The sequence below is a fragment of the Pelmatolapia mariae genome, linkage group LG6 (genome assembly GCF_036321145.2).
Source record: "Pelmatolapia mariae isolate MD_Pm_ZW linkage group LG6, Pm_UMD_F_2, whole genome shotgun sequence".
Lineage (NCBI taxonomy): Eukaryota > Metazoa > Chordata > Actinopteri > Cichliformes > Cichlidae > Pelmatolapia > Pelmatolapia mariae.
Window position 1 is genome coordinate 18,489,083 of NC_086232.1, and position 19,831 is coordinate 18,508,913.

At 40.8% G+C, this 19,831-nt stretch overlaps 1 protein-coding gene across 1 annotated transcript in view; it reads left to right on the forward strand.

Annotated features, from left to right (window-relative positions):
- The window catches only part of nr3c2 (nuclear receptor subfamily 3, group C, member 2), an 87,949-nt gene that overhangs the window by 45,997 nt on the left and 22,121 nt on the right, over positions 1-19,831 (forward strand). Inside the window, exons 3-4 of the mRNA XM_063476085.1 lie at positions 2,224-2,351; positions 12,883-12,999. Of these exons, the coding sequence (XP_063332155.1) occupies positions 2,224-2,351; positions 12,883-12,999 (245 nt within the window). The remainder of the gene's footprint in view (positions 1-2,223; positions 2,352-12,882; positions 13,000-19,831) is intronic.

Genomic DNA, 19,831 nt, shown 5'->3' on the forward strand with positions numbered 1-19,831 from the left:
CTGGCACGCAGCGACAAGGCTTTAATGTGCGGCACTATTAAAAGGTTGACCACTGACTCGATATTAGAGGCATACTTTAGAGGGACCTCTCATCTGCTCCTCGTGTTGCTCTTGGCCGTGAAACTTTCCGGGGCTGTTTTTCTTGGATTGGATTCTCTTCCCCTTAATGCAGTTTGGTGATGGTGTGAAAAGGCCAATGTATGGGGGGAATATTCAGCATATAAACATACTGGAAACACATCTTGATACGTATTCGATTTGTGCACACACACTTGCACTCACATTAAGCTGAAACCGTGAGGCCTGCTGCCAGAAAGATCAAGTCAGACAAACACCTCACCAGAGACTCCTCTAAGCGTCCTAACAAATTGAATGTGTGTGTAGATGGACAAGAGGGAATTAGATCAGTGGTCCTGATTGTATCTGAGTGTGCTGTTGCTGTACCCCTTTCCAGCTCGTCCCCTGGAGGAAATGCGTGTGCATGAGAGAAAGAGACTGGGAAAGAGACAGAGAAAAGGGAAGGGGGGGGGGAGAGAGAGAAAGAGAGCGCTTGGCAGCTGGTTTGATGAAGGATGTACGGAGAATGTTAACCAGACAATCACCTTGCATCTTATTGATTGAGATGGAAGAGAGGTAATTAGCACAGAAAAGAAGGGGAAGCTGAGGCCACTTTGAATGTTTTGATACAAGGTGTTCTCTCTTTGTACCAATCTACATGTTGTGTTCTTTGTGTGTGTTTGAGCATGAAGGGAAACGTTTTGTTAAAGATTATAGTGAATGTCCTGATTTTTTTTTCTCCTGTGTCTAGACGTGACAAAAACTTTTGTGCACTTAGAACGTAAATGTTAACCGGTTCACTCTATAGTGCAGCTGTGCTGGTGGTTACTATAAGACAGCTGATTAATGTAGGCCCATTCCAGTTTTACTCAAACCATCAAATCTGCAGAACAAAGAGCAACACCTAAAACTCATTAGATTGAAATTTTATATCAAAATACTGTGGATTCAATACATATATAAGACAGGACCTGTTTTTTAGTTTGAAAATATAGTTTTGCGAACTGGATAGGATTTTTCAATGAGACTAAATGATGGGAAAAGATGTCAGTGTTACTTCATTGGAGCTCTTGCATTGATAATCCACAGTTGCTTGTGGTGACGATATATCAGATTTATGGAAATGTTTCTGTTTTCTACCAGAAGAGATTTGGGTCTAGAACTCCACCTCGTGAATCAGTCCATCAGCCCGTATTTACAGATGTAAACTAATTTTTAAAAAAAGTTACATCCAATTTAGAATCACTAATTAGCTTCTACCAACTCGATTCTCGATCTTTTATCCAACATCTTCCTGGAATGGTCCACATTTAGGCTTGGCAAAGTGAAACATTACATAAAAATAATGATCTTTCTTCGGGTGGAAACTGACAGCACGCATCAGGTTTTACCAGTGACACTCCTCGCCATGACCCCCATGGTCTCATTTTCAGGAGTGGGTAAACTGCAAGTCTTAACTAATTCTCCCATTTAACAGCGCATTAGTAAGAACATACTGTTTATCCTGGGATTTAATGAGCCTGTAATGGCAGGAATCAGTCAGTGGTAAAAGAAGTAAATGATGCCAGAGTAAACAACGCCTTAGATCAGCAGACTCATCACTCGTGTTGTCTTGCCTGTTTGTTGCGAGTAAATTCAACACGTCATGCTATTTACAGTACAGCACACGTCAGTGCTGATTCACACCTGTGAACTTTAGCCTTAAACTCGATATATAGTTTTACCTATAACACAGTAGGGCTTTTGTTCCACTGTGGTTTTTGACATTTTAGTCCACCTCTGAACTCTTTTTCCAGTCCGGTTTCATGCCAGAGAAGAGGTGTTTTGGATCCTACTTAAATTTGACACCCTGCTCTGTGTCTCTCTGCTTATTGAATTTAAATAATCTCCTCTATAATTCTTTCAGTGTCATCCTGGTAAGCTTGGAGAAACCATAAATCCGAGGAGCGTAAAGCCCTCCTCTCCCAGTTGGCAGACATTTTTATGGCTAGCCACATTGTGCTGCTACCGTCAGTGGGTTGTAAAAACCCAAGAATGTTTCACAGTGCGCATCATGCCGTAATGCAGATGGGAAGGGGACAGTCAGCCCTGGTTTTATTGTTGACTTTTGAGTATTCCTTGTTAATTTATGCCTCGTCTGAAGAACTCTTATGTGTGTCCTTTCAGCTCGCCACTGAGACAACCGTCCTCGACGGCCAAAGTGTGCCTGGTTTGTGGAGATGAGGCATCGGGTTGTCACTACGGCGTCGTAACATGCGGAAGCTGCAAGGTCTTCTTCAAAAGAGCTGTGGAAGGTATGGCATCATCCCACGTTTAGATGAGATGTCACTGGCTTGAGCTTAAAACCCTGCAGATTAAGCAAACACAAGGGAGTGCAAGAAAACATTACCACCTCTCTGACAAGATAATAAGTAAAACAGCAAGCAAATCAAGAAACATATCGACCAGTTGATAGCACACACAGTATGCAGCATAAGAAACACACAGCGAGTACAGGAAACAGGCAAACAGAGAGATTGGTCCAAGCCAAGTACACAATAACTGCATTTGTGGCAACACAAAAAATAATGAACAAGTAATTGGCTGAACCTAGGTATGGAGCCATTATCTTTTGATTGCTCTTTTGGAACAACACTGATGATTAGTTGACGTCAGTGTTTTTGTATCTGCAGCATACGCAGCCTTACGTGTTTTCAAATTGGCGAATGTGTTTCTTAATTGATGTTCTAGAAATTCTACTTTTGTGACTAAGATGCTAGTTCCGTTTGCCTCTTTTCGTTGCTGTGCTTTGGACTCTCATATTTTTTATACAGGAAAAAAAAAGAAAAGACACATTAATACTGTTCAGTTACGTTGCAGGAATTTCTAATTAATTATTTCACTCAATATCATATGAATGAAGAGAATCGCTTTAACTGACAATTACAGCTCTCAGACTTATTGATCAATATTCTGCTTATTTGGAGGCTCTTATACCAGAGTGATATGCTATGAAGGACACTAACAGCCAGGCTTTCTTTGTGTTAGCTGGCTTGAAAAACCTTAAAACCCAGTCTGAAATAGTAGGTATGACATCGATGGTAACCATCTTTCTTTGTTAAGCCGTGCTTTCTGTTTCACGCATCATGTGACTCTTCTTCTACACAAGACTATCCTTATGAGTGTCACCTACTCCAATCAGAGATACTGTTAAATGGTGATGACAAAGAGGTGAAATTAAAATTCAACAAATTCTGTAAAGTACACAAAATATAACAGTAAAATGCAACACACAAAAAATAAGATGGAAATTAGACCAGAAAAGTGCATTCAGCCATTCACACCCATTCACTCAAGCTTGTTTTCTATGCTGAAGTGCTTTTATCTAACATTGACTCACATTCAGAGCAACTTGGGTACTTTGACATGTAGACTGGAGCAGTCATGGATTGAACCGCCAACGTTCCGATTAGTAGATGACCTCCTATACCTCCTGAGCGACAGCCACCCCATCCATTCATTCTCCTCCGCTTATCCAATTCAGGGTTTCGTGGGGCGAGCTGAAGCCTATCCCAGCTTTCACAGTACGAGAGGCGGGGTACACCCTGGACAGTCGCAGGGCTAACAGAGAGAGACAGACGACCATTTGCACTCACATTCACACCTATAAGCAATTTAGAGTCAACAATTAACCTAACCCCACTAACTGCATGTCTTTGGACTGTGGGAGGAAGCTTAAGTACCCGGAGGGAACCGACACAGTCACGGGGACAAGATCCAAACTCCACACAGAAAGGCCTCGGCCAGATGGTGGATATGGACCCTTCTTGCTGTGAGGCTACAGTGCTAACCACCACGCCACTGTGGTGCCTAACTTTGCTTTACTTTGTGACATATGAAAGTGAAATAAATTTATTGATTGAGTCATAATTAGTTTTCAGTTTCAGTTGTCTAATCTCTACCCCACGAGCTATACATCCAGCAGTGTAAAACAGACTAGAACCAAGTATTAAAAGAAAAATCATACACAGTCACCAACTGAATACATTTAAATTCCAGTGAGAATATGAAGTTTGCACAGCTGTAAGTTGTAACAGCTGGACTTCCCTCTGTGGTTTTAGTACGGTTAACAATTTGCACATATAAAACATATTCCTACAACTCTATCATACTTAAAACATGCTCTAAATAAAAGAATCAGTGAAACATGACAATTTCTCCCTACAAGGTTATGTGTTCAGCGCAAGTTACCACGGTGATTTATCCAAGTAAAAAGACTGATGACTTTAATCTCACTTTGTAATGTGCCTCTTATGTTAGGTACGAGCAGGGGAAAATGTTAATGAGAAAAATGGAATAAGTCATTTTCAGATGTGACAACAACATTTTAAATGACTCACTTAAACAAGGACATGGTGGCAAGTTGCTCTTTCCACACATTCAGCACACTGTACTTTTTTACAAGAATTATTAACCAATAGTTGCTTTTTAAAATTTCCACTACACTGTTGCATGTATGCAACAAACTACTGTTTAATCTCACTAGACCATCTGTTTATTTATTCCTAAAATATCATTAAAATGACCAAAATTAGGCATTACATTTATAGAGTGAGTCATCGGGGAAGAAAAAAGCAATTCAGTAGGTAAGTCTCCAGCAGCAGCCCTTTATGTTATATTTAGCTTGGGGAAAATCAGCACCAGTCATAATGTGCTTTTCATGTTGTGCCTGTTGCCTGAGGCTTTGGCCTAACTCATTTAGATGAGTGTTTGAATGCAAAACACACTTTTACAGACCCAGTGAAGGCGGGGGGAAAAAAAAACAGGAGCAAACAAGGCTGCTAGCCAGCCAGCCGTCAGGCCCTCTAGGTGTTTTCCTGACCATTGAAGGAATTGCATTCATTCCCAATCAAATCATGCCTTAATTTGATGATATTTACACACCGTCATTACGTAGAGACCTAAAACCAGATTATGTGTCTGGGGTTATCGAATCAGACATGCCGTTGTTCTTGCTTCAAGCCTGTCTGGCACAACGCCGGCGGCAGACACTCAAGATCGGATTTTGTGCGGGAGCGCTAGTCAGGTGAGGCACCGGACAGTGCTCACATCTCTTTGTAATTACGGTACTAAAACCATATTTGTTGCTCTTATAAAAATACCGAAAAGGCTTCAGTGATTGCATAATGCCTTTCAAATTTAACACGGTGATCCTTACATTCATATTTTCTCAATATTCAGTATTTCTCAGGGTTTTTTTTATGGGAATTTCCTCTTGATTCTGCACAACCAAAAAAAGAAAAAAGGCAACTGTGCAAACTATGAAAGCAACCCCTAGAGTGGTGTTATGTCATCAAGTTTGCATGAGACATGTGAGCTTTTACCTTACTTGACCCCCCTCAATAGCTACTGCTGCCGCTGCTGAGGTGGATGGAGAGCGAAGCAAAGGATGAAAATAGTGAGAGAAGGATTTTGCAAAGGGAAGAGAGATAGAGGACGGTGAAACGGATACAGCGAGGGAGGAGGGGGAGGAAGGACAAAGAAAAAGTCAGACGCAGACCGAGATAAAGAGAGGAGGAGCTGGGAGAAAGTAACATGGAGAGGGATGGAAAATGATGTGTCAGCAGCGAGTGCCGGAGAGGTGTAAGTCAGGACGTGAGGAGACGTTTCACTCCGCCCCTCTCCCAGTATTTCCTCCTCCTTCTCCTCCTCTTTTCTCTCAAAGTTAAAAACTTAGACTTGGCATGGGAGATATAAAAGGAGAGTGGGCATCTGTACAAGGGGAATAATCCAGCCCATGCTTAATTTCTTTTGGCACGGCCTGCCTCGGGGGACACAAGTTTTCGGTCGGCTGTAGCTCATTAGACGACTAACTGGCTCACAGCCCTTACTACAGAGCTAGCATTCTGAAGTCATCAACAAATCAGATGATATTCTGTGATTGTGAAGAGTCTGGTTTTCTCTTTACTCGAGTCATATAGGTCATTGCTAGGTAGCTTTTCTTTTCTTTTTTAACATCCCTGGGCCTCAGCACGATTATCCTTTTGAAGTCTACGTTTTAGATTTACATTTAGACCATCTGTTTGGAATATCTATTGGCCACATGGGCCCTTCACTGTCCAAATCTGTTCACTTACAGTTCTCCTCAAGAGGACTAATATTCATTCCACTTAATGTTGTCATATCTACCAGAAGGTGCTGCCAACTGTACACTATAAAGTTTATAACCATGAGCCTGTGAAATATATATTAATATTAAATTAGGTGTTGAGAACTCTCTGGCTCCGAGTTTGCCAAAGAAAAAAAAAAACAGCCCTCGGTTCATTCTTACCTCACAACATACAGTATGCATTAAAAATGATTTATTAAAATGTATTTATTATTATATATTAACATTACATGCCCTCTAATTGCTAACGCTCACGGGATAAATGTATATCAGAGGCACTGCATGAGAAACACATGGCACTTACATAATCCCCAATAGCAATCAATGGGAGAAGTCCATCACGCCAAAGCGGGCATTTTGCTGATTACTGGGAAACATATAAGCCAATCAAGTTGCTACATTAAAAGTTGAAGTTTACGACACTTTGTACCGTGTGAGGGCAAACGTTTCTATTCGTAGTGCAGATGTAGATAAGTGCTCTTATCATTTGTCTTGACTTACTGTGTTAGTAGTGTGAATTAGCAGGACATTTGTTCAAGCTCTTTGGTGGGATGAGGCATCAAAGCGCCACGAGATGCTGTGTCGGCAGTCGGGGTTGAGCCGTTAATTAAATCACAATGCCGTGTATTTGTGCTTATGTAGAGCAATTATAACCTGCGGGAGGAAAAAATAATCATTTTTTAAACTTGTTAAAATGGCTGTTGACATTACAGCTATATCACTATTCATTTAGATAGTCCAAAATAACTCCCTGCTGGCTGCTGGTGGCAAAACTTCCTTTTAGAATACAGAGGGCAGCAACAACAACTTATTAAAGTACCTGCTGCTGCTGCCATTCATAGATTAGAACTACCCAACACAATGACTGATAAGCAAAATGATATTTAAACACTGTGGTGTTTAAATATCTGCGAATTAAGCTCAAACTACACATTTTGTGTTCACTTTGGATTAGCCACCCAGCTGCATTAGCACCATTCACTAAGCATCATTTTTGTCCATTTAAGAACGTGATACCACCGGTGACATAAATCATGGTGACAATGTAAAACCAAGGGAAAAGGTTAGTCACACAGGCCTAGAGACTGGTCTGCAACCATATGACAAACACATGAAGCCTACTTGTGGTTGTTTCAGTCACTGGTATATTACTCCAGCTGTAGTTTTAATGAAACAGAAAAGTGTGACACAAACCAGAAAAGTAGAAGGTTCCCTTTCAATTAACATATTTCACAAGGCACAACTTTTACTTTGAAGGTGAACTTTCTCCACTTCTGGAATGTTCGCATCGCACTTTCCCAAAATGCACTATTTGCAGACCAATGTGAAGAACTACAAGCAACCGTGGCAACCTGCTAGCAACCAAATCAACTGCTAAAAGTTTGTTTTAGTTAGTTTTTTTTTTTTGGTGCAGCAACTTCTTTGCATCCGATTTCACGAAGCGAGAAACAGCAATTTCTGCCGCTAACCAGTCAGGGAAAACACATTTTTCCCTAGCAACCAGTGGTTGTATCACATCCAATATGGCAGACAACTCTAGAGCAATGTGCGTATGACATCTTGTGAGAAATCTCGATTTCATTTAGCTGTTTCTATCATTTGGCTGTTTCTTGTCCCGCTGTCTTGGACTGCAGTTGGCAATGACAGCCCTTCTTCTACAAATAAGATGTGCTGCAGAGATTCATTGTGAGCCTCGGGCCACTTGAACCTGACAAAGGTGGAGAGATAGTTCATGTGCCAGCACTGCAGAGCAGAACAGAGACTATATGGTTGGTTGCTGCAGTCAAAGCCAATAAGGTTGGAGTCTGTCCACGGGATCTTATTTTTTAATAATACACAAAAAGTATCTCAGTCTGTGGGAAAACTGCATTATTAAAACTACTGTACTCTGGATTATTCTGGCTAAAAGGCCGAAATAATGTTGGCATTTAGCCTGTAGAAACTGTCTACAAAGTGCAACACCTTAAAAAAACAACAACAAAAAACCCATCTCAGTAGTATTTAGTAACTACGTTCTCACACAGTGCTGTGACATCAAAATATCAGTACATAGATAAGCAGTTACTACAAATAATCCAGTTTATCTTTTAGAGAATGGCAGCTATTGTTAGACATTTACTGTATTTACCGTTACATCTGGCATGTTAATTATCCGACAAATAAATATAGAATGACTTATGAAGCTCACAAGGTTTTGCAGCTGTACTTATGTTATTGACTAAACTGTCATGCAAACCTGCAGTAAATGTCTTGCAGTTAACTCTTCAGGTTATGGATTAGTCCTGCGCTGCAGAAAACAACCCTCTGACATAAAACAGCGCTTTGTAAATATGTGCCATCGCTGCTAATGAAATGTGGAAATAGCTGAATGCATTCATATGTGCTTCTTTCCTGCTTTCACTCCTCTAAAGACAAGTTTGTTGATACAAGACAGCTGCACTCAATAAACGGCTCCATGTGGCGCACATTTGAAGCGTTCAGCGCCAACTTATTATTCACATGTCATCAGTGGCTTGGCATGTCTGCTCCTCGTAATAATACCAGGCCATGCTTGGAGCTCACTAGCTGCTCTTACTGTTCCTCTTTTTTCTTTTTTTTTGAACTTTGGGTTTACGTGATACACGAGAAATTAGTCAACCTTGCTACGCCCTCATTCAGCTCTAAAAATCTGACTGGGCCGTGGTTTCCGTGGCGCTCGTGTCAATCCAAAAAACTCATTCTTCCTTGCCTCCTCAGAGGAAGAGGTCTTCTGAGGACACGTCTTGCCCGGTTTCTGTTTGGATTGGCAGCTCTGCTGTCCAATCCCGTTGCTCAGCTCAGGCTCGGGGGGGAGGGAGAAAGGCCTCCCTGCAGTGCCTCCTCGGTGAATGCTTCAGGTTGTGTGTGAAGGAGCTCATGTAACGACGGCTGGAGTCAGTGTTGTCCCGATCTCAGCTTGCCAACACGTTCCCCACATCACACATCCTTTAATCAGAAACTGCATAACAAAGACACAACCGGAGGCACAAGAGGAAAGAAATTCAGGTGTACGGCTCAGGGTAAAAATGACTTACTCTAAGCATGTGTGTCGCCCCGATTGCAAATAGGCCTGTAATGATATTAGAAGGGATATCTTATTACACTATTAAATACTGTTAAATTATGCATTCTTTTAGGAATATTCATATACATAAACAATACATGAGGGCTACAAATTATTTTTTATATTAAAATTGTGCACTTGAACAATGTCTTGCACTACAGACATATTATATTCTTGTTTAAGTGGCTGTTCATTATGTTCTATTTAATGCCTCGTTTTAGCAATAAAAACAACATACATAACACTGTCTACTGTCCTATAAAGCCTGTTGTGGCACTAACAAGTACACCATATGTTTTGGTGCTTGTGTGATGATATAACTCGCACTACTTCCTCCATGCCTTCAGTTCCTCTGGCCTAGGCTGACCTGCATGTCTCCCCAGCGGATATAATCTGACCTCCATCTCTTCCTGCTCCCTGGTGATACCTTTGTTCTGTGACTTCAATGTGGGTTACACCTTTTGTGTTCAACCAAATAAGGGCCGCCAATCTGATGGGCTTTATCACTGTCTTCACTGGTAATTGTTTTTTCTTTCTTTTTTTCTTTTTAAAGATACAGCACTAAGGGAGTGGCGTTACGTTATAAAGTGCTGCTGCAAATATGCTTGCCGTACCAGCTCCTGCTCTGTTCATTAAAAATAGGTATACCACCACAATTATGCAAAAATGTCTTCATCCTTTGCAGAGGCGTTCAGGATACTTATCAATTTGCAGAGAATTATTTTCAAAACATGCCTTAGACGACAGAAAGTTTTCGCATAGTTATATTGCAAGAAAGAAAATGTCTAAAAGCTGGGACCACTTGGCATCTGAGATTTAGATTTAGTAGTTTTAAATAAGAGCAGACAGCAATAAAGCCACAAGTGGCTGCTGTTGTACATTATACAACTCTAGATGCTACATTATGGGCTAAATCATAACTTAAAGCATGACATACAACACAAAGGAATGAGATCGGGGGCAAATCTTGGCCCTTGGAGTCCGTCATTATAAAAGAAGACAGATTAGTAAACAAAATAACAGCTTTGATTTACATCATAATATAACTTCTCCAGCCTCTTTTTATGACGATCCAGACCGGAAAACGTAATTGTGTAAAGCCTCATCCAACACAGCTGTTTGTGTGCTGTCCAAAGAAGCGGAGTAGCGATGCCATTGCAAGGCAGTGATTTGCATACTGCTGGCTCACTCATGACAACAATTACATCTCTGTTTTTTTTGTTTGGTTTTTTTTTGTGTTTGCTATTTTTGTATCTGTGTAATGATAGGTTGCATAAACACCAATGAACCGTGATCAGAGAATTGGCCAAATGCTTTGCTCGTCAATAATTAAATTACTGTCGTCCACGATTGCGTTCTTTAGTTAGGTCCACAGCAACAGTACCCAGCGGAGAAGCGTGCGTCCACTGGCAAGTGTCCTTCAGAGAGGCACGGCGCTGTTATCGATGTGCGTCTGCATCTGTATTTGTGAGGTTATTGTCACAAACAGGGGTCTGACCACTTGTGTTTATTGGCTATTTAAATATGTCACGTTAAAGGCTGTATTTTAGCAAAGGCCTGAAGCTGATTTTCGCTTTCGAGAAGAGATGAATTGTAGCTTCCTGAGTGGCCAGAGTGCTGTAGGTCAATTGGAAAGAAAATTTCCTTCTTAGAAGAATTTCCTAATAATGCATTGCTCCATACATTCGTATTTTCTAAATATTTAAAATTTCTCAGATTTTATTAAGGGAGTTTCCTCTTCATTCTGCACGAATCAAGAGGTAATTTAAAAGATAAACATGTTGCGCGAGTATATGTGAGCGCATGCACAGTGTGCATAAATAAATTCTCATGCTTGACACACACACACCTACACACATACTCACACACAAAGTTGCACACGTATCCACCATCGGACTGCGACTTTGGCTGGCTCTTAAAGTGTGTTTCACTCTAACAATTATTAACAAGATTCACAGGAATGAGCCAAACAGTTGACACAAGAACTCCAGAGTTTTTCGAACTGCCTTTCGGTCTGGCCTAAAGAGGCGCAAATGTGTTATTGTGTATACTGTAAGCATGTGTGTGTGTGTGTGGATGGGGGGGGGTGCAGGGAATGGGATGGCTGCGTTGTGTTTCCTGTGTCGCAGTTTACTGTTTTTTAGAGCAAGAAAAATGGGCTTATGTAACGGTCATGTGATTTAGCCAGAAATAGTGGTGGGGCTACAGCTGCTGCCTCTCCTCCTGCAGCTCGGTTCCTTGGCTTTTGGCAGCAGCCAGACAGACACACTGCGCACTACTCCCGCTAGCTCAGAAAACAACTTCTACTCAGTCCTACACACAAATACAGATACTGTACTGTAGGTGCAACAAAATGCAATGCACAGCAGCGTTGTCGCTGGAGATAAACTGCATGTGAACGCCACACGGCGAGCTCCCGTACTAAAAGCATTGCAATCCACGACAGAAATTGCGCGTACTTTGAGAGAAACAAACAACTGACAACAAACGTGCAAGGGAAAATACAGAGCAATATGCACAGACATGCAAGCATTTGCATGCGCGCAACCATGTATGTGTTTGTGGGAGGGACACACAGTTTTAACATAAGCCCTGAGGGAGCTAAGCCTTATACTTAGGTCACTAGGGTCACAATGGCACACTGTACCACTCCATCCGGGTTGGGTTGTGATTTCAGTCCCTGTGTGTGTGTGTGTGTGTGTGTGTGTGTGTGTGTGTGTGTGTGTGTGTGTGTGTGTGTGCGTGTTTTTATGTCTTTGTGGAATCAGATACAAGATTTGCATTATTTATTTATTTTAGTTTTTGAAATTGCCAAGTGGAGCAGCTTTGGCTGTATGTGCATGTGTGCGCATGTGAGATAGTGAGAGTGAATGACTGTATGTGTGCATGTGCATGAGCCTGTCTGTGTGTGGGCGTATGGCGCTCTGAGGCTGGCGGACGTGTGGAAAAGGAGGGATGGAGACGCAGGCGTAGCGAAGGAGAAGAGTGGAGGAGGAGAGCGGAGCTGTACAGTGAAGAGCTAGTGGAGCGGAAGGAAGCTCTCTGAAATGGGAGATCATTGGGTTTAGCTCAGGGCTAGGCAGGAGGCAGGAGGGATTCTCGCCATGTTAGCATCACTGTCAGGAATAGTCTAGCTGCAGTCAGAGTCCTGGCTCTGGCGAATTCTAAAAACTCTCATGCTATTTACTGTCTAATGCACTATTAGTCATACGCTGCGGAAGGTGAGAGCGGAATAATCACTATTTTAATCATTTTCACAGTCAGAATCGTGAAAACCGATATTGCCACACATTTTTTTTTACAGCTTACCTTGATGACCTACATTACAGTGGCTCACAGAGATCTGACATTAGAATGAAACATTTCCTGCCATTCATGTAATTGGTTGTATATTTCCTGGAAAATGTTCAGAACTATTAATCTTCCTCTATAAGTAAGCGGCTTCTATCTCCTGCTTCGCTTTTTTTTTCTTCTAAAAAAACCAAAAACAAACAAAAAACCCTGTGTTCTCCACAACTTTGAAAATATCACTATTATTCTGTGTCAAGCTGCAGGATTGTCATCATCAAACTGACAGGGTCTTGTCTCCCTGTAGGTCAGCATAACTACCTGTGCGCTGGGAGAAACGACTGCATCATTGACAAGATCCGAAGGAAAAACTGTCCAGCGTGTCGTGTACGGAAGTGTCTCCAGGCTGGGATGAACCTAGGAGGTAAGGAGTCACATCCTCATTACACATTTGCCCGGTCACTTGTCTCAGATGTGGCATTTAAGTCAGCCTCTGTTTGCTTCATAGAAATTATAAATATAGGTCCGTATATAGTCACAAGAGGCCCTGGGATGCTGAGTCAGAGGATGTTTGTGTTTATATTATGTGTCTGAATATAATATGCATAATGCATCTACAGCAGGTGTAGCTCAACAATACTATATACAGTACAAGCTAAAAAAAAGCCTGCAGACAAGATGCAGCATTGTGTTATAAGGAAGTATGACACTGTATTTTAGCGGGGAAAATTTGTGTTTTATTTATTTATTTATTCTTTTAAGTGAAATGTATTCATTTTTTTTGCCACAGGCATATTCCAATTCAGGGTCACAGTGGAACGGGCAAAGCTAAAAGCACACTTGATAGATTTTCACTCCATTAGAGAGATTGAAATTACAAATGGTTTCCAATTCTACGCTCCCAAAGGGAAGTGAATTTCACCACAAATGTAAACACATAAAAAAAGACTCTGCTTAAAATTGTACAGACACATTTTAGGATTTTAGCAATTTACTAGATAAACAATGAAATATATGCATAAAGGCATATTGGATATTGTAAAAACTCAGGGAAGTTTCAGCACCTTAAAAATAGGATAAATAGTTTTAGGTTTACTAAACAACTGAATATTCACCAACTACTACTGAAGCCATGTAAAAGAAATTCTAGCTCTGAATGAATTATTATACTCTTTTTTTTTTAAGGGATTTTTATAATACGATAACTTTTGATGTTATAAAAATGTTAACCTTCAGAATTACACCATAAGAATGGCCACTTGAATTGAACTCCTCAGAATAAGAGTGAAATGCCAAACGTTTTAAATGAGAGTACGACCTATTTTGTTATAAGGCCTATGATTTGAAGTGGTACATCCAATATTTGGGGCAAAGTTTATCCAGGAAGCCGGCCAACCAACTCACAGTATAACAAAACTCACATAAACAGACGCTGATTAGGAAAATCAATTTCGGAAAAGGATTTTAAGATCCATTTTCTGTCCTATAAACTTCTGGAAGCTTACTTTTCCACAGACAATTTAATTTGCCTCTATATATTTCAGACAACAAAACAATATGAAATGGATGTAATAGTGAGTTGCTAGTGTATTAAAGGAACAGAGCCCACTTTGTTTTGGTGGGTATTATAACGGTCTGAGAGCAGACACAATGTTCACTGTCCGTGAAGAACCGGGTATACGAGGATAATAAGTCTATAGGTGGATGCAGGGGTGAAGCTGGATTTTAAAGCAGAATACCAGAGCGAGATAGAAGCCACAGTATTATAAAGTGTTAGTCATTCAGTCACATTAAACACTGCCCTTCAGCACAGCAAGTTCAGCACACATGGGACTGGAAAATGGCACCAAAAAAGTAGTCTGATTACAGATACCCTCCAGTAACTAGCCACATACAATACTTTCACACCCAGCAATGTATCAGCACTCATAGCTTGGAGTAGTTTGAACAGCTTGAACACTGTCTCTTCTCTCTCTTCTTTCAGTATTTCTACGAGGTGTTGAAAAGCATCGTATGACCATGAGTCACAAATAAATAAAACTTAAGGTTGCCAGCAAGTGTATTTCTGAGTAGCAGCACCGTAATCCATTGAAAGAGACTTCAGCTGCTTATACCTAATTACTGTATGCTGAGAAGACCAGTAAAGAAAGCTGACATGTTCCCAAAACTTAATAATAGACATATTTTTGTAATGCTCTTTTAATATCAGAATTTTTTTTGTTTATTTGTTTTATGAAGTTTGCCTTCCAGCCAACAAATATAATAATATTATTTCATGCTGTGTAAAGTGTAAGTAGTCCCTTTAATACATATTTATTCCTACTGCCGCTATAGCATCATTTACAAGAGACATGGGATCTGTACCATGACGCATGTTCAATCTGGAAGTCATCTGCCTTCACTTTGGCTACCAGTGGTTGTCCTGGCAACATTAAGCTAGTTATTCTAGTTGATTCTTTTAACTTGGAGCATATCCGTGTGAAAGAGGCAGAGTTGACCAGAAGCAACATTATCAGAATCATGAGTGAAGGATGAGATGCAGTGATTCGAGCAGATAAATCAAACCCCAGATGGATAACCCCTTAATCATGCTCTATCGTACAGGCACCACCGAGTTAGTCAGTTCAGCCCACAGCTACAGTAAGTGCAAATATGTAGAAAGCAACTATAAAAAACAACAAATTAGCATCATTTTAAAGAACTTTAAGAAAAAAGTAATGGACTAGCTACATGAATTTAAAGCAGCTCATGCAAATTACACCAACCTAGTGAGAGCGGAGAGCACAAAGAAGTAGCAAATTTGATAACTGTATCAAATATGTGATATTTATTATCATTAAAACAAACCTGAAATACCACTGAAAATTTAGCTTATAGACATTTGTTTATTAGCTAAAGAGTAGCAACAGCTTTATGTAGCTCAACAGTGGTTTATACATGTGGCAACAAGTGAAGCTCTGGTTTGATCCCAGGATGAGACATAAACCAGGAAGGAGTCAGGAAGAGGGAAAAAAATCTGTCAAATGAAACATGGGGGAACTACCTGCTGTGGTAACCCCAACAGTTTTGTGAGGTTTCGTCATAGACGGCATTGATTTTTATAGTCTCGATTGATGCCCCGAGATTAGCAATTTCACCGTCCTCGTCTTGGTTTGGAATAAAAAGAAGAAAAAAACAGACAGTGGTGAGGAGAGGCGGGTCTGTCTGTAAAACCAGTTGTTAATTGGCTAATGGCTTGTTAATCACAAGCAAATGAGCTTATTGTGGCAAATCCTCTTTTTGAAACATAGTATGACCTGGATTTACAAAATAGATGTAATATATTTCATTCAGCATGAACCCAGAATGAGCAGAAAAATGTTTACAGAGGTCAAGTCAGAAAGCTGTTTTCCCACAGTGAACTATAGTACAGGAAGGCTCTTTGTAATCACAACTATCGCCATCTGGTGGGCTTCGGGTAAAGTGCAGGTTGAAGGTGCTCATTTTTCCAACCGGAAGCTAGAACCGTGTTTTATACTGTCTTTGGGTATGTCTGCGAGTGCCATATATGTTACTGGTAAAAACAGCTTTGGAAGAGAACTCATTATTGCTAAGAACAATAGGCAGCCAGGAAAACTAGCTTGAAGTAACAGCGTGCAGTTACGTCAGAGAGACATCTAGCAAGTGAACTCAGGAATCAAGAAAAGGTGGAGCGTTAGCTGCTAACGTTAGCAAACAATATCCTTTTCTCCATGTAATTAATAGTCTGAGTAAAAGAAAGAGGCTTGATATGAATTGGAATATTGTAAACACTCAATAATTTACAATGGTGTCTGTAAATATTACACTGCATGCACTGATAAGAAGAATCTGTGTGCTGTAACAAAAAACAGTTATAATTGTGATAAGAAATGCAAAAGCTGACTGTTTTATGTTTACATATTATCTGAAAGCAAACACATTTTTTATGCACTGAGAAGAGGCGAACGTGTCAGTAATAAGCAACCTCACCGGCTAATAGGAGTAGATAGGTGGGTGCAAGGATGAAGGTGTGTTCTAATATGTCAGAAGCAGCAGTGTTGGTGTCTGATGCAATGTAGCACAACAAGACAATAGACACAAATTTCTAGGTTTAAGTACATTACTTGATTTCATTGAATCTGTCATGTAAAAAAATGATTCTAGCCTCAAATTTAGGCACAGATGAGACCAGACAGGAGCACATAAAACTACAAGAAACAAAACGGATACAGTGTTTGACTCCAGTCAGATGTTATAGTTATGGTTACCCTCTGATAATGCACCTCAGGCCTCACCACAGGCAACAGTTGTAAAACCAGCAATGTTATCGCATGCAAGTATAGCAAGACACCAGTTTAAAAGCAAACAATTGTCACCTTAAGCATACATAGTTTGGAATATACGTATCCTCTTTCTGTAGTGCTGAGGTGTTGAAAGGCATCACATAACCGTGACTCAAAAATGAACTTAAGGTTGCCAGTGAGGCCTCAGCTGTTTGTCCCCAATTCTGTTGTGATGACCAGTAAAGAAAGCTGCTGCATTTAAAACCATTTTAGTGAGGTTTGCCTGAAAGCTAACATTAAGGAAAAACAATTTCATGTTTCGTAAAGGACAGCAGTCTTTTTCATTTTTCTGGTGCTGGCAGAGCATCAGCTACAAGAGACCTGGGGCTGGCATCATGATGCAAATTGAACTCTGGGTTAGCCGGCTTCACTGAAACCAACATTTTACTGTTATTAAGGCTATTATGAAGCTGGTTTAAAGTCTTAAAGGCGCATTTTAACTCCAGCTGTGAGCACACTCGGAGCTGCCGATTTGAATCAGCATCGGAGTCGTAAATGTAGTGCAGCGTCCAGTGATGCACTGATAAATTTGATCGTGAGGACGGAATAAAGTAAGATATCGAAAAGCAAAATAAAAACCACGTAAGCTGCACAAATATGCTTATTATCAGGGATGCAAACATGGACTCCATACAAAAGGTGAGGACATTGCCTGGTCAGAGAAAACCTGCTGGGGTGTTGATTTTAAAATGTAGTCACTTTACATGCTAATAAACCAGTTCTGTCAGTTATTATGGGTTAAAACAACTCTGGCTAAAACATATAAAAAGAACAGATGTGGGAGCTGATTAGGGGCGACCTGTTTTTCACACAACCCTTGAAGCTCTCTCTCGATTCTCTCAAAAAGATGCTGCTTCCTTCAAGCCATGTATGCTTACATTAAAACCTGTTTGCTGTTAAACCGGCGTGTCTGCACATTTACACGCGACACATTGTTGGGTATTGCTCGTGGGGTTATCTATGAGCATGTTTGGAGCTGTTGATTAACATCTATGACAGAGCGATTAGAGAAGTATGATACATAATGAAAGAGTAATACCTGCAGGGGAAAAAAAGGTGCATTTTGCAAGTTGAAATTAAAAAATAGACTTTTTTGTCTGGTTCCCTAATGATGAGGAAGCTGTTGTAAATATGTGATGAAGCATTGCTGTCTAATGCACGATGAGATCAGTGGAACTGAAATGCTTCATTTATATTTGAGGGAATAATTTAACAGCGTGAGGGGTTTTGTTCTAGTAAAAGAAAACAGAAGGCTTTTACTGTACTTTCCATTTCCAATTATCATCACAAAGACTCGCGTGTTAGTTTAAGCTGGAGCGATGAAGAAAGGGTGTAAAGACACTGACATTTTGGAGCAATTAAAAAGGCTGCTATTTAGGTTTCCCACACGAGATCATGCACACATTCCTCAAGAGTTGTCTGCCATATTGGACGTGATACAATCATTGGTTGCTAAGGAAACATGTACTCCCCAGACTGACAAGTATAGGTTCCTGGAAGTTGGTGGCTTGGCTAAGTCCAGACCCTGATGAAGGCCACAAGCCGAAACACATTGGTCACCCAAACACCCAAATACATTAAGTGTCGCTGGAGTCTTCACGTCATCTTCTCCATGCGCCTTGGAAGTAGGTGAAGTTGTGCCAGAAAAAAAATTGTGGCTCTGGCTAAGTGAAATTGATTGCAAAGAAGGTCCTACCAGGGGTTGGGAAACTCCAGGCCTCAATGGCCGGTGTTCTGCAGGTTTTAGATACGTCCTTGATGCAGCACTGCTGATTTAAATGGCTAAATTACCTTCTCAGCATGTCTCCAAGTTCTCTAGAGGCCTGGTAATGAACTTATCATTTGATTCAGGCGTGTTGACCCAGGGTCATATCTAAAACCTGCAGGACACCCCACCCTTGCCCTACAATTAAAAATTTCTTGATTGCTTTGGTTGCTAGCACTTTGGCACGGTTGCCTTTAATATTAGGAAAAACGCTGGGCAACCGCAGCAATGTACTAGCAACCACAGCAGTCCTTGCCAAGTCCTTGCCAACAGCTTGGGGAATACCTTTTTTCCTACAACAGGTGGTTGCCAGGGGGTCATTGACCACTCTGTAGGCCTGTGTGATTGGGACTTTATACTTTTTTGCCAACAACTTCCAGCAACCCCTCACAACCTGTTGGGAAATACTCATTTTTCACTCACAAATGGTGGTTGCCAGATGGTTGCAGACTGGTCTCTAGTCCTGTGTGACTGGGGTCTTGTTCACTTGATCCTACATCGTCACCATGATTGTTACACATCCGAAATGGCCCAAGGAGTTAACGTCACATGGTTACTGGTCAGATGTCCTTTATTGGTTAGAAGCTCTGTTTTAAAAATTAAAATCCTGACAATGAGGCAGTATTAGAAAGCAAAATTCAGACTCAACTGATCTCTATAAACACGTTATACTTTAAACCTTAAGGGATGAAAATGGAGAAGGAATAAGGAAGGTAAAAACCTGCCTATAGTACGAGGGTCTGGGGGAATTACTTCCCCAGAAGGAAAGTGTTACATTTCTAGGTATTACAACTGCGTTCGCAGAAAGCTAATCCTAGCCATCATTGCTGTCTGTCTGGCTAATGGCAATGTAATTAGGCTCGTCATCAGAACTGTGATGTATAATACACAATGAAACCGCAATACCTGGAGATAAGGTGGTTATAGCGACAAAAGCATGAGGGCTGGGCTGGAGCCTATGCCACCTGTCACAGGGTGAAAGGCTGTCTCTTTATGTCAGCCTTGTGATAGATTGCCTTCATGCTCAAATTCACACCTACAGTTAATTTAGAGTTACCAGTTAACCAAACAAACCTGGCTTTGGGAGGAAGTTGGGAGGAATTTGGAGTATCTGAAGAGAAGTCACACTGGCATAGCAAGAGTGCCTG